The following is a 14,605-nucleotide window of genomic DNA, read 5'->3' as shown; positions in this document are numbered from 1 at the left end:
TTGTTCTCCTCACCTCTTCCGCTTAGAGCAGGCAAGGATATGGAGTTGGGTCTGGCCCAGATCAGTTTCGCTGGATTTCATTCTCGGATTGGATGGGCAGGTAGATACCGATGAAGGTACCGTACGAATAGGTGCCTACGAAACCATTGCATTGCCTCCGGCAACGACTACGATGCGCTACGATGACGACGATACTAATGACAACCATAACCTACCTACGTAGATGCGAGATGATGATGATACATGGCCAATTCTTGGCATCGGTTCAGGATGGTCTGGGTTAGTTGAGTCACGTCTGGTGACTGGGGGTTAAGGGCTTGGATTTCCTTCCCAGTGTCTTTTTTTTCTTGGATCGTGGCGTTGGGATTGGAGCTAGCTTTCTTCTGGACCTGTCACGACGATTTGCTCCTAGTGTTGCGTACTTACTTTACTTCACTGCTAAGTTCATACCTACATACATTTAATGATCATCATCATCACCTTCTGGGCACTGAAGTTAACTGCCTGGATAGGGTCACTTGGCGGAGATGGTACCAGGAACATTGCAAGCAACCAAACAATCCTCAGGCAGTTTCTGGCCATGTCTACTGCCTTTCTCTGGCAATTATGCCTGCTACCTATTCTTGAACCTTTTGTATTGTTTTTTGGTACAGTGCTAGATAGTAATGATAGTGTGTAAAAGTATTCCGAGTCAAATTGGACGTAGGGTCGATGCTGCCCTTTTGGGGATCATTAGGTAAACAGAATGCTCAATGTCGGCATGACCCAGAGTCACCCGATGTAACAGTCATGATCAAGATTCTCCCTACTTAAAGTGTATGAGCAATTCGTGTCATATGACACAATTTGGCTTTTGCTTGGAACATTTTATCCCAGGATCTTCAAAGAAATACTCAGTCATGCTTGCTTGAGCCAACGCAAGGTATATAAAGTTCTTTGAGACTCATTGCTCGTTGTTTGTTGTGATCTGCAGTTCACAATAGAATGACAGCTTTTGATATGTTCAGGTATAACGATCATGTCACTACCAGCAACTGCATTCCACACCTGCACATCTGACAACTCTCCAGTCTTGAGCTGCTGCAGAAGCGGTAAAAAATTCTGGACCATCTAATGGTTGGCTAAACGACTGCTTACTGTGACTGCCGAAAGCTTGTGCAATCAGGAGACGTGAACGGTGGAGGTATGAGGGGTGGATGAGGCCTGGTGTTGTACAAGCATCAGGGTCCTGCTGAGGAGCACAGCTGCTTGTATACAGACAGCTCTTCTAACTATGCCATGGATATTAGGGTGATGTTCAAGAAATCACTCAGCGGCTATCATCTCTGCAACTTGAATCTGTTATCTCTTCTCTGCAGCGTTTGCTTGTTATCTTAGTTCTTGGGGTAAATGAGCGAGTTTAAGATCCATGCTCACTTGAACGCCACGTTACCAGCCACAGCGTGAGATCTGCGCTCCACAGCAACAGCCCACATCGGTGGCTTGTGTGTCAAGGGGGACAGGGGTGGGCTGAGCCTCTTCGATCAGATTGGCCAGACGCGGGGTCCAGAACTGGGGGCGTGTGCGGCAGGTACAAAAGGACCAGCCCATCCCGCCCAAATCTTGGGCCTGGTCGTTTGCGGTCGATGATGAAGTTGCTTGTTGTTTCCTTGCAGTGCGCCTCAAACCAACTTGAGCATTGCATCATCCCTCCATTTTTTCTGTCCTTGGGTTTTACACCTGACCCCAACCCATCGGTGCTTTTTCTGACCCCCACCATCTGACACCTTCCGGTTCCGACTTCTTGTCGCAAGCAACCCCATCGTGTCTGCGGCGCCATCTCTGCGCCTCTCCGAGTCCCGCATTTCCAACAGACGCCGCCTGGACTGGTGGCTCGAGCTCGCCTTGCCAAGTCGACCCACTTCCTTCGGCAGCTGTGGAAGCTTGGGCCAACTCTCCAGCGCTGTGCCCCACATTCTGTCTCCATTGCTATACGCTAGACTGGTTTCAGACTGACGCTAAACCTTCTTCGGAAGCTGTCCCACTTCTGGTTCTGGGAGCTCGGGCCTCTTCCGCTCTTTGGTGCCGCACTGCTTTGCGGCCACAACTGCAACCAGATCGCGATTCGCGATCGCGACACCGGGTCCAAAAAGCTCCAACAGTTCGGTCCCTTATCTCCCACTTGCACTTGCAAATCTCCGCGAGAGAAAACGTGCAATTGGGGTTTCCTCAACACCCCGCCTTGCCGTTTTCACGATTATCCGCAGCTTACCACAACTTCACAAGCGCGTCCTGCGCGATGGGTGGTTCAATTCGCCCAAACACAGGTTTCGATTTGCCCTGGAAGGCCGAGCAAGTTGTGGTGTAAGGAGGTCCAATATAACGGGAAGTCCAGCATTCTAGCTGACTGCTGCCTTCCTACAACACAGAACTATTCTCCACAATCCAGAAACTTAGTCGACGTCAGACAAGACAAGAATTGCCGATACCATGTCCAAAACCGTTAAGTTGGGGTCCCGCTTGCGGTACCCCATCACCATCGTCAAACTGCTCAAATCGCCCGGCGATCCGATCAAGAAGCAGGAGCCCGTTCTCACGTACTCCTTCAAGTGGATGAGGGAGGTTGGCGATTCGATCCGCGGCGAGACATGGCAAGTAGAGCAGACAACCGTGGTCACCTGGGAATCGCCCGCCGAGGGCGACCTTACAAAGTGGCTGATCAAGGAGGGCCAGTACATCACAGCGGATACACCCTGTCTGGTAGTCAAGGAGTCCTGCCCACACGATATCCAATTTCAGGGTTTGTGCGGCATCTGCGGCAAGGACATGACCGAGGTCAACTGGGCTGCCGAAACGCAAGACACAGAACGCGCCCCGATTAGCATGGTCCACGATCAGACCAACCTACGGGTCGGTGCTGAACACGCGCAAAGAGTTGAGCAGGAACTTCAGCGTCGACTTCTCCAGAGTCGGAAACTCAGCCTGGTAGTCGACTTAGACCAAACCATCATCCAAGCTTGCATCGATCCTACCGTCGGCGAGTGGCAGCGTGATCCCACGAATCCCAACCACGACGCGGTCAAGGACGTTAAGTCATTCCAGCTTGATGACGGTCCGTCAGCTCTTGCTAGGAAGTGCTGGTACTACATCAAGATGCGCCCCGGCCTTGAGGGTTTCCTAAAGCGCATCTCCGAAATGTATGAGCTGCACGTCTACACCATGGGCACACGTGCCTACGCACAGAACGTGGCACGTGTTGTCGATCCCGATCGGAAGCTGTTCGGAAACCGTGTCATCAGTCGCGACGAGAACGGCAATATCTACACAAAAAGCTTGCAGCGTTTGTTCCCTGTGAGCACAAACATGGTTGTTATCATCGACGACCGTTCGGATGTGTGGCCTCGAAACCGACCGAACCTGATCAAGGTCTCGCCATACGAGTTCTTCAAAGGCATCGGAGATATCAACTCTAGCTTCTTACCGAAACGGCAGGACCTGCTGACGGCCGAGCCCAAGATTAATGGTGTGGGAAAGAGGGAGGATAAGAAGGTCGTATTCGCGAATAACGATAAGAATGACGCAGCGGCACGTCAAGCCATCGTCAATGGTCAGGAGGATGTGGCACTCACCCAGAGACAGCTTGAAGACCAGGAGCGTCAATTGGAGAAACAGCTTAAGGACAGGCCACTTCAACACTTGCAGGAGCAACTGGACCGTGAAGATGAAGAAGCCGAGAAAGCCTCGGTTCAATCAGAAGACGGATCCGAGTTGCGCTCATCGTCTCCTCCGCCACATCGACATCGGGTTCTCCAAGATGATGACAACGAGCTCGAGCACCTTGAGAGACACCTCCGGACACTGCATGCTGCTTTCTATGCTGAATATGATGCCCTGCGGGAGAAGCACCATGTGGACGCACATATTGACTTTGCAGCGGTTCCGGACGTTGGTGCCATTCTCGATGAACTCAAGAGTAGAGTGCTGCGTGGCTTCAAAATTGTGCTTTCTGGTGTGTTGCCGAGGAATGTCGACATTTACGAATCGGAGATCGGCCTGCAAATCATGAGTTTTGGAGCCGAGCTCCGCCCGAGCATCACGTCTGACGTAACCCATCTCGTCGTGAATGTCCAGCAACCAGGAATAGAGAAGCTGATGGCGGCCAGGCGCCGTCCTCATATCAAGATCGTCAGTCAGCAATGGCTGGCTGACTGCTTCAGTCGATGGGAGGCGGTGGACGAGACACCTTATTTGTTTACTGCCCGGCTTGCTGACGAGGTTGTGGACCACTTGAAGGACGAAATTAGCGATGCAGACGACGAGGACACGGAAAATAAGACCCCCAACGGCAAAGTCGGGCGGCGCAGGCCGCTCAAGCTCAAGCTGATAGATCCAACTGGGCAGGCGACTGATGTTGAGCAGGCCATCGAAGATGAAGATGGCCTCGAAGATGAGGATGGGTTGATTCCTGATGACATTGAGGAGGGTCAGCCATCACCTATCGATGGGCTCAAGACTTTCAACTGGGGTGATGCTGACGAGGAACTCAATGAGTTTCTCGCAAGCGGCTCGTCGGATGAAGATGAAGACGAGGAGGATGACGAGGACTACGTGCCCAAGGAGGATGAAGAAGATGAGTCGTCATCAGAGGACTCTGGGTCCCACAATAGCGGAAGCCGGAGCGCCACCCCCAGCGGGAGCCCGAGCAGAAAACGCAAGCTATCTGAAGAGATCGAGGAAGATGACGAAAACAATTCGACCGCATCAAGTATAACACAGGAGGCTGAGCAGCAAGCTAAACGCCTCCGGAGGACAAAGTCCCCGTTGCCATCAACCCTTCGGGCTGAATATGCTGCTGGCGAGAAGGGCACCACGGAGGAGAGTGTGCTGCCCACGCCCAGCGGCACGGGCGATGAAGTCGATGAACAACAGTCTGGCGCTGCCGGCAGCGAGCAGAAGCAGTCAGAGGAAGTTGATGATGATGATTTTGATGAAGCCGCTCTGGAGGCGGAGCTCGAGGCCGAGTTTGAGGCCGAGCTGCATGGTATCATGGCCGAAGAAGCGGCCGCAGAGAATCATTTAGAAGGGCAGGAGCTAGAGAAGGGTTGACTACGGAGTGCTACCTGGGGTGGTTAGGAAGGTGTTTAGGTGTTTTACGGCCGGTGTTTAAGATAATCATTGATTCCTGCGCTAGTCGTAGTGGCCATTCATAGAGGTTTAGCGTTCATATTTCATGGACCAAAGAACCAATCATCAATCTCTTCTACGTTTGCTCTCTGGTTGTGGTGATTTGCTTATGTAATCCATCCAGCGACCCTCGACCCCACCGGCCAAATCTTGGCAGTCGGCAGGTTGGTGGCACCGCAGCCGATCAATGATCTAGCTCCCTGATCTGAGGCCAAAACCAAAACCGCGCCGACGACAACCTACCGACCCAAGGGAGCCAGCCAGCCAGCCCCTCCCCTCCTCCTTCCCCTTTCAAAGCTTAAAATTCTCACCGGGTCGACATCGCGATTCACTTTTGAGCGGTACTCGATTACTGCCCAATTGATCCCGAACTTCCCCGACGGTACGAACGATCGATATCCCCTCCAAGCCAGCTTGCCTGCGGGGCAGTGGAAGATGAAGAAAGCGATCGCGTTCGTTTGCTGAGACATTGTGTGAAGGTCAAAGTGATTGAACGTTTTTGCGGGTCCGATAACGAATATATAGCCCACCATGCCGCAGGATATGCCGCCGCCAGGCGGCTATGAAGCCGTCCAGTACAAGGTGGGTTGTGTTTAATTGTTTCTAGTTGGGGATTCTCATTTTGAGGGAAGTGAGAGAGTCGAAGAGCTAGGTATATTGGAACATGAGATGAATGGACGATAGCTTGGCTGGAAGTAGTGGTTTGTTGTTTGGATGCGTTCAAAGAGAGCTTTGGGAGTTGGAGTCAGCTGTAGGTCTGAGCTGTCAAAACAGCGCTTTGGTTGTGCTGTTGTGCTTTTGGGTAGAGCGAGTTTATGGTTGTGGGAGCGAGATCTATGAATTCGGCGACGTTGGACAGGGACATAGTAGTATGGAGACAACACCACGACCAAGTGGTCGTTCTCACGCTGTTGTTCCTAACTTGCGCACGTTGTCTATCACCTTCAATTCCTAGATCAAGTGCTAACCGACATTTTCGATGCATAGCGCAACCTCCCTTCGCGCGGCCTTTTCCGCCCCCGTCCCCTTCTCGCCGGTGCCGCTGTCCTGATGCTCTATGGCTGGTACAAGCTCGTCAAGGGCATTCGCGAGCAGAAGTATGACCCGTCCGCCCCTAACCTCAATCGAACTCTTCCTGCAGCTGAGGCTGACGACGATGTCCCAACACTAGTGAGCTCGCCCGTGAGAAGATGTGGGCCCGCATTCACCTCATCCCCCTGCTCCAGGCTGAGGAGGATCGCGACCACGTCCGTCGCTACCTTGCCGATCAAGCAAGAGAAAAGGGGTTGCTGGGTGAGAATATCAAGGTTTATAACTCGGATCGGTGAGTATCTCCCAAAGGCTTTGGTGCTGGCCGGATCAGATGTGAGCTAACCCAAGGCTTGTTACAGCTACGTCCGGCCTACTTTCGCGGTTACCCCGTCGAAGCCTGCGCAGGAATAATGAGGGGGGGGTGAAGCAAAGAAAGTTGTTAGACGGAATCATCGAGACCGGTTTCTCAAGGGGCTATGGGAAGTAGGTATGTTGTATATACGGGTGATAGATGGGGTTATTGCCCCGGCAAGATGCACGGTTAAAGATGTCTTCGAGGTCTCCGTTTGTAAGTTCCCTTTCTACCTTCGCTGAAACCCTGGCCGTTGGTACGTTAGCCTCGTTAGTTTCTTATAGTGTTCAGCTCGATTTGTAGCCGCTTCGGGAACGGTGCATTAGATCCTACTTCGTTGACAAAACGGGGTCTCAACGTAATCTTTAAATATGAGATTAGCCTCATGTCTATCAGCAACAGAAAGTGCGCTGGAGATTTGTAGACAATTTCAACGTTTTCCCCGACAGGCTTGCCGACATGTCCTCACCTATGTATTTGGTGACCGGACTTTGCGCGTTGACATTAGATATGACGATCCTCCGGATCGCAAACATCTAGTAAACAAGTCCTTGTGGAAAATGCGCACTGTTTATCAACTCAAAGGAGTGGACCTGAACCAGTCCGACATCGCCATTGCGGGTTCGGATCTAATCTCGTTCGTGACACCAGCCAACCAAAACAGTGACAATGCTTTAGCTATGTGTCACCGTCCCACTGTTGAAGTAGGTGAGTGGATGTAGGGCAAAGAGAAGACGGGAGGGGCCACAACGCGCGCATCTGGAGCCCTGCATGGACATGTGCCTTCGTGACAACGAGTCGCCATACTATATGCGCCGATGTTAAGTTCGATTCATTGGCGAGCGCCCAGTGTCTACCGACAAGTGCTTCATTGATGTAATGGGCTGGTTGTTGACTTGTAGACAAGTGTGTGTTCTGACCATTTCCCCCAATGCTCTAACTTGGTATTATCAATAATCATTCATGATAGAGAACATCTTGCTAACCTCCATGCGTTTCTTGCTGCATACCGCAACCATTCGGTCGGAAGCGACATCTATCACTACGAGTTTAACCTCGCGGTACAATGGGGTCTCTTCCATACCTGGTTGATCAAAGGCCCCTGGCAAGGGAAGATCAATAATGCCCTCTACGAGAAGCACGTGCCGGTTCTGCATTGCCATCCCCGTCTGCTGCGTTGCGGAGACGAGAAGGATGGAACGTTCTGGGTCGAAGAGGGTATCAAGTTTGAACAGCCGTGACTGACGTGTCTGTTGAATAAGAAGTACATAGGTATTCGATTGGGGGGACGGGACGAGAATCCAACTTACCTTTCAGCATCCCTTTATTATTAATGCATTAATAATCTGACCATATCTTATGTTGGAACGCGAGGGAGCACATGATTGAAGTGGTTACTCAATATGTGAAGCAGATAGAACAACTACAAGGCACATTGAAATTTCATAACAAAGGTTCCGTGTTCACAATACCTACAACCCATCCGTATACACAATCCCGTTTCTCAAGCTCCATCCAAACCGAACCCACAGAACCAGAGCATCGGTGTTAAACCCCGAGCCAACCCCGAAAACGCCCAAAGAAAACCAGACAAATCCAAAAACCATACAATTCGGGGTCATGAACTGACAAGACATCCGCTTACGCCGGTGCCTGAACCATCTTAAATCCCTCTGCAACCAGCTTGTTAATTTCCTCGTTCTTATGCTGCAATAAGCCCAGCGCAAAGGCGACATCGTTCCACTGGCGCTCCGTCTCGCACCTGGCCAGCCTAGCAGCAAGCTTCTCTGCCAACTGCTTAGCGTGCTTATCCTTCTCAACAAAACCAAGCAAGAACCGCACGATACGACGGAACGCCTCTTCATCGATTCGCTCGTCAGCCGACAGCAAGCTGAACATGTCGACGAAGTGGTTGTACACTGCATTGTCTTTGGTGCTGAGCTCGGTAAAGAACATGCGCGCGAGGTCGGCAATGCGCTTGTCCTCGTCTTCGAGGCACTTGGCCATCTCGCCTAGCTGGCCCTTCACCTTGACCTGGCCGGCCAAGATCAAGAAGGTCAACGTCATCAAGCACGTGCGCTTGACCATGGGCTGAGGGTCAGCCAGGCGGCGGTACAGGAAGTCGGTGTTCTCATCGATGAGGTGGTTGAAGCATACGGCCATGTCGCCAAGGGCGATGACAGCGTTGGAGCGGACTGTCGGATCGGGAGAGCGCTCCATGATAGTGATGAGTAGCGGCAGATTGGCTTCACAGTACTCGGATGAGACACACATCAGCTTTGCCAGGCAGAGAGTGGCGGCCTGCTGGAGGTTGCGGTCCTTGTAGACCGTGTTGTTGGCGCAGATCTCGCTGACCATTGGGCCGAACTGGGCCAGCAGCGACTGGGGGCCGAAGAGCAGCTCGCGTTCGCGGATATGGGCCATGGCTTCAGTGAAGTCGTCCTCTGTCGTACCACCAATCATGTCAAGCTCGTTGTCCTCTTGTTCTTGTTGCTGTTGTTGCTTAGACTTGTTCTGACCGCCTCCCCGGCGAGAGGAGGTGCTGGCACCAAGGGAATGCCGATCCTTGGCCTTCTCCTTATCCTTCTCTTGCTTACGGCGCTTGAAGTCGAGCTCGCAGAGCTCGAGGTGAACGATCTGCTTTATGGCAACGTGGCCAACAATGAAGAGCAGTTGGGACAAGCCAATGACACTTTCTTTGCTGTTTTGGCGCTTGGTAGGGCTTGCTTGAGATGCTGGAACGGTAGAGTCTGCGCCATCCAAGGTAGGAGCTTGGCTAGGTTCGATCTGCATCTCATCGCGAGAACTAGGACGAGAGGGCTCCTGTTGGGTCGATCGAGCGAACACCGCCCTAGTCTTGCGGCGGATTATCTCTGAGCAGAGAACATCGGGATGCTTGGATAGTGCGTAGATTGCATTGATTGCCTGCTCAGCCACACCATACCATTCCTTGTTGTCCGTTGGAACTTCAGTGATGGCAGCAAGCTTGACCAAAACCGCATGATCATTGGGCAACCGGGAGAATGTAGTCGTCGAGCCCTTCTCGGTCTGGCGGCTAGTAGGGTTGATCCGGCGTAGCGCGATGCATGTGTACTTGGCGAGCTGAAGATCCGCACGACCATGGGCGCCCAAGCCAATTCGTAGCATGGTCTCCATTTCGCCAACCACGATCTCGGGACTAGCTGTGGCAAGCATTCCGAGGACAATGATGGCACCACGACGTTGCTTCTTGGAGATCTCCCGCCTCTGCACGCCGTAGACCTGCCACAGCTTAGCGATGACGAGGTCAGGAATCATGCCCTGCTTCATCATCAGGTGCAGAAGCTGCTCGAGAGAGGTCAATTCGGCGGGAGTAGCACCGAAGGTCAAGCTAATCATGTTGCGGGCAATGTAGTTGGCGGCGTCGTTCGGGCTGAAGCTGTCAGGAGCTTCGAAGAATAGCCGCTTGTAGCACTCAATCAGATGTGTTTGCACCCCCTTGCCTTCGTCGCTGCTGCCCTTGGTCCAGATCAGCCTGAGCATCTTCCGGATACCGATCTTGTTCTGCTCGATATTGTAGGCATCGCCGATCTCGAAGTAGTCCATGGCCTCAATGACTTCGCTCTTGTTCTTTGATCCGAGAAGCTGGCAGATGACAGGGGTAGCCTCGTGTAGAACATCGATGAACTTCAGCGCCTCGGTGTAGTAGCGCTTTGTCAGGGTAAGCTTCTCGATCGCCTCGGATGTGGCGGCCTGCTCCTGAGCCTTGCGGACCGCCTCTATCTTCTCTTCCTCGGTCATATCCTCGAGCCGCTTCTTGGGAGAATCGACCTGAGTGGCATCATCTAACAATCCCTGGTCAGCCGAGGTGTTAGCCTTGTCGCCTTCAAGACCCGCGGCCTCAGGAGGAGGCTTGAGCACGTTCAGCTCAGCTTCGACTCTCTCCAGCCGCTCCTGCCAGTCTTTCCTAGCCAGCTGCGCGCCGTGCAAAGCCGTGAAAGGGTGTGTCCGGATGAGTGTCGCAAGTAACTTGATAGCATTTCTCCTCACATGGCTGCTCTTGTCCATGAGGCTGCGGCAGGCTAATTCGGCAGCGCGCTGACGCCGTTTCGGGAACTTCTGGTCGAGTTCGCATAGTTTAATGTAGACCTGGATCGTTCGGCAGCGGCAGTAGGGGTTGATATCGAGGAAACGTTCCTCGAGGACATCGAAGAAGGCGTTCATTTGGCTCTTATGGTTCTCTCCGCGTTCCTCAGACTTGCTCAAATAAGCAAGCATGTTGCCGAAAACTTCAATAAGCGCGCAGCGAAGCGTATAGGATTCGCTGTCTAGCTGCTTGGCCAACAAGGTAACCTGCTTGATGACTAGCCTGGGAGCCAGTTCCGACAACCGAATCATGAATGCCGACACGGACTTGGGCCCTTTGGTATCATTGCTGTTGAACTCCTTGTTACTGAGCTCACGCAAGACCTCATCGGCCAGTTGCGGATAGTCATATTGTTCTGCAAGGATATGGAGGAATTCAGCCATAGGTTCGGATAGGTGCTCGAAGTAGGTCAAATTCTGCACGATAGATACTTGGGCGGCTAGGGCATATGTGTGTCAGCTTTTCTTTCCATCTCCCCAAAGCGCCCAACTCACCGTATCCATGGCCATGATGCTTGACAGCCATGCAGAGCACTTTGAAGGCATGCATGCGGATGCTGGTGTTCTTGACCCGCTGCTCGCTTTCGAGGATCATGTAGACCGGGCGAGTGAGCAGACCAATGAACGTGTCGCGCTCTGAAGTCGTGATAAAGATCTTCCCTAACTTCAGGCGCAAAACCTTGCACATGGTCGAGAGGGCAGTCTCCAGCTGGCGGACAGAGTCCCAGGTCCCATCTTGGCCAGGGCCGGTCTTGGATTTCGGTTTGCCCCGACCGCGGGCGGGCACTGTGGTAGATGACTTCTCGGCGGCTTTTGCTTCTGCGGCGGTAAGTGTCCACTGAAGTAGGAATCCATACATTTCGAGAAGTTGTTTGTGGGCGGGGATCAATTCCTGCTCGTCCGATTCGAGGTCATGGTGAACAACGTCGGCCTCGGCGCCCAGGCCGGAAGTGATCAGATCGAACAACTTGCTGAGGGCATGGGTTGACAAATACGACGTGTACCTGGATTTTTTGACGAGTTCAGAATCAGAGTCCCGTAAACGACTGTGTATGTCCTTGTCCTTAGTGGCCGAAGAATGCGTTGGACAGTCCGCTGCCAACAGCGGACCGTCTTCTGCGCCATAAGGGAAGGACAATGAGGGGTGAGGAAAAATGGGTGCACACTTTAACAAAAATTGTAATGAATCAAAGATATGACTGCGCGTAATGGCGTCCGGGCTCTCGGCGACCGCATCGACAATAGGATTCAGCACCGAGTTAATCAGCCCGTTGTCCAGCAATGACTCGGGGTCATTCTCGCAATCGACAAGCGCGCTATCGGCCTCGGGCGTTTGGATTGTCGAGGGATCGCTCATATAATTTTTGAGCGCCTCGTTGATATCCCAGTTGACGGTGTCCATAGTGGGCAACGGATAGGGGAATCTCAGAGGGGAGGATGAAGGAAATAGAGGTCGCGGAAATCGAGGCGGCGGACGGTGATCTCGGTCACTGTAAGTCTTAAAATAAAGAAAATAATTGGATTTAGTCCGAAATAAAAGAAGAAGATAATGGAGCCGCTGCCGCTATCGTCGTCGCTGTAATCGCATTCACGGCGTTGGCAGGCTGCAGGCAACGGGGATTGTTGTTGTAGCAAAATCAAATTGGGATGAAAGTCGCAGTCGCATGTCCCACGTCGCAATTCGCGGTTGCAGACCCCTCCTCGGGCGGCCCAGTTGGTTGGTTTTTGCGGTGGGGAACCCTGGCAACGGGCAACTTGTTTGTTGATTTCCTTTTGTGGACGATCCAGTCGCGTCTCGCTGTAGCGAATCGCGTCCTTTCCACGTGGCCCGTGCGCAGCCCCTCCAGCGTTCCTGTTCCTGCTTGCCAAGTTCATGTTCTTTTTGACCTTCTTCCAGTTGAGCGCTCTCCCAATCTTAATTTTTGTTTTATTCGTTTGTGTGGCTCTTCTGGCTGCCAATTGGACAATTCGCAGGTTTCCAATCCCAATTGCATCTGTCCTCCGGTGGGAAGTTCCCACCACCCTCCCTCCTGATCTCACAGCTTATGCACTACCGGTAAACTACGTTCATCAGCCCGAGACGGGACTGTTGCAGAACTGCAGCACATCCCTAATCATTTATTTTTCGTTTTTACTATAGTATTAGGGTCTAGACTTGCACGCCTCTCGGGTTTATTGCTGCCGACAATGGAGTCTGTAGTACCAGGACGTGGCCATCGCGACCAGCCTTTCACTATCCATGAAGATGCTCCCTCCACCGCCGACACCGAAATGCTCGAAAGCGCGTCACCTGAAGATGACGACAATGTTGAGCAGATGGATGACATGGCGGATGATATGGAAGGTGCCGATGATGAGGACCAGGAATCAGATTATTCCGCGAGTTCAGATGACGAAGTGGTGGAGGACCCCTATGTGCTGCAAGACATGGAAAAGCTCCAAAACAGCTTTCCTGGTTTTCGAGAAAAGTACCGGTTGATCAAGCGCATTGGCGAAGGTATGAGGCATCATTTTACCATGTATCTTGCGTGGCAGAATGAGTTCTAACATGGGGACACGTCTAGGAACCTTCTCTACTGTTTACAAAGCAGAAGACCTACTCTACGATGACTATGATAACTCCTGGGATCTGGACAGGGATAACGACAGATACGCACCGCCGCCCCTGCGCTCAGGCGACGGTGCAGAGGCACAGCCATCAAGGAGAAGGAAGCCCAAATATGTGGCCGTCAAGAAGATCTATGTTACATCCTCACCGAGTCGCATCTTCAACGAGCTCGATCTTTTGCACGACCTTCGGGGATGTAAGGCTGTTTGCCCCCTTATTACGGCTTTCCGGTCTGCAGACCAGGTCATCGCCATCCTACCCTACTTCCGTCACGCTGATTTTCGCGATTATTTCCGCGACATGACCGTGACGGACATGGCAATCTATCTCCGTTCTCTCTTCACTGCCCTGGCCAGTGTCCATTCTCACAATATCATCCACCGCGATATCAAGCCTACCAACTTCCTCTATAATCCGGCCACGAGACGTGGTGTCCTCGTCGACTTTGGTCTTGCTGAGCGCGAAGGCTATGACTGCAAGCCGTGTGTCTGCCACGAGCCAATGGCTCGTCGAATGAAGAGGGCCGCGGTGAAGAAGCTTGCGGCTATGCCGCGGAAGGGTGGCTATCCACGCGATGATACACGCCCTTCTCGCCGGGCCAATCGTGCTGGTACCCGCGGTTTTCGTGCGCCCGAAGTTCTGTTCAAATGCACCGAGCAGACCACCAAGATTGACATTTGGAGTGCCGGCGTTATTCTGCTGACTATCCTGTCAAAGCGGTTCCCATTCTTCAACTCAGCCGACGACGTCGAAGCTATGATCGAGATTGCCACCATTTTCGGCTGGCACCGGATGCAGCAAACAGCGGCGCTGCATGGCTGCATGTTCGAAACAACTATTCCCACAATTGGCAAATCTGGATTTAGCTTCGAGGCTATCATCCTCTGGAGCACTAATCGCAGCGGTAAGGAACTGCCCGAGGACGAGCAGCTGGCTGTCGAGTTCCTTAAGCGGTGCATGGAGCTGGATCCTAGCAAGCGCATTAGCGCTGAGGAAGCGTTACGACACGAGTTTCTTCAACTGGGGCTTGAGCAGGAGGCGGAGGGCAAGGGAGAGACAGGCGACGACGAGCTAGACATCCTCAAGGTGTGAGTCTGGAACACAGATGGCATTTGCTGTGGCGTTACGGTGTTAATTGGACTGTATTATCCTTTGTCTGTGTATGTAATGTCTGTCATGGGCGTTGGCTTGGAACCGGTGGGACCTAGAAGGCAGGTGCATGGATGTAGATGATATCCCTGGACATTGAGCATCAGACCCCTGAAATAGCAAACATGATGTTCTTCGGATGTAAATATCATCACGTGACCGTATTGATACTACTC

At 52.4% G+C, this 14,605-nt stretch overlaps 4 protein-coding genes across 4 annotated transcripts; 3 read left to right on the top strand and 1 right to left on the bottom strand.

Annotated features, from left to right (window-relative positions):
* Positions 1 to 2,469: 2,469 nt before the first annotated feature.
* Positions 2,470 to 5,085, top strand: CTHT_0049250 (uncharacterized protein; the record flags this gene model as incomplete). Its single annotated transcript, XM_006695223.1, has 1 exon — positions 2,470 to 5,085. One exon carries the CDS (start codon positions 2,470 to 2,472, stop codon positions 5,083 to 5,085), a length of 2,616 nt encoding a protein of 871 aa, XP_006695286.1.
* A 609-nt stretch (positions 5,086 to 5,694) lies between these two features.
* Positions 5,695 to 6,606, top strand: CTHT_0049240 (uncharacterized protein; the record flags this gene model as incomplete). The annotated part of the gene is made up of 4 exons (XM_006695222.1): positions 5,695 to 5,745; positions 6,151 to 6,260; positions 6,335 to 6,487; positions 6,555 to 6,606. 4 exons carry the CDS (start codon positions 5,695 to 5,697, stop codon positions 6,604 to 6,606), a joined length of 366 nt encoding a protein of 121 aa, XP_006695285.1.
* Positions 6,607 to 8,188: 1,582 nt separating this feature from the next.
* Positions 8,189 to 12,074, bottom strand: CTHT_0049230 (putative condensin complex protein; the record flags this gene model as incomplete). The annotated part of the gene is made up of 2 exons (XM_006695221.1): positions 8,189 to 11,112; positions 11,168 to 12,074. The coding sequence occupies 2 exons, from the start codon at positions 12,072 to 12,074 to the stop codon at positions 8,189 to 8,191; spliced, it is 3,831 nt and encodes a 1,276-aa protein (XP_006695284.1).
* Positions 12,075 to 12,859: 785 nt separating this feature from the next.
* On the top strand, positions 12,860 to 14,372 carry CTHT_0049220 (uncharacterized protein; the record flags this gene model as incomplete). The annotated part of the gene is made up of 2 exons (XM_006695220.1): positions 12,860 to 13,169; positions 13,237 to 14,372. 2 exons carry the CDS (start codon positions 12,860 to 12,862, stop codon positions 14,370 to 14,372), a joined length of 1,446 nt encoding a protein of 481 aa, XP_006695283.1.
* Between the last annotated feature and the right edge of the window lie 233 nt (positions 14,373 to 14,605).

This window comes from Thermochaetoides thermophila, assembly GCF_000221225.1.
Source record: "Thermochaetoides thermophila DSM 1495 unplaced genomic scaffold scf7180000011819, whole genome shotgun sequence".
NCBI lineage: Eukaryota > Fungi > Ascomycota > Sordariomycetes > Sordariales > Chaetomiaceae > Thermochaetoides > Thermochaetoides thermophila.
This window is presented reverse-complemented; position numbering and strand designations above follow the sequence as displayed.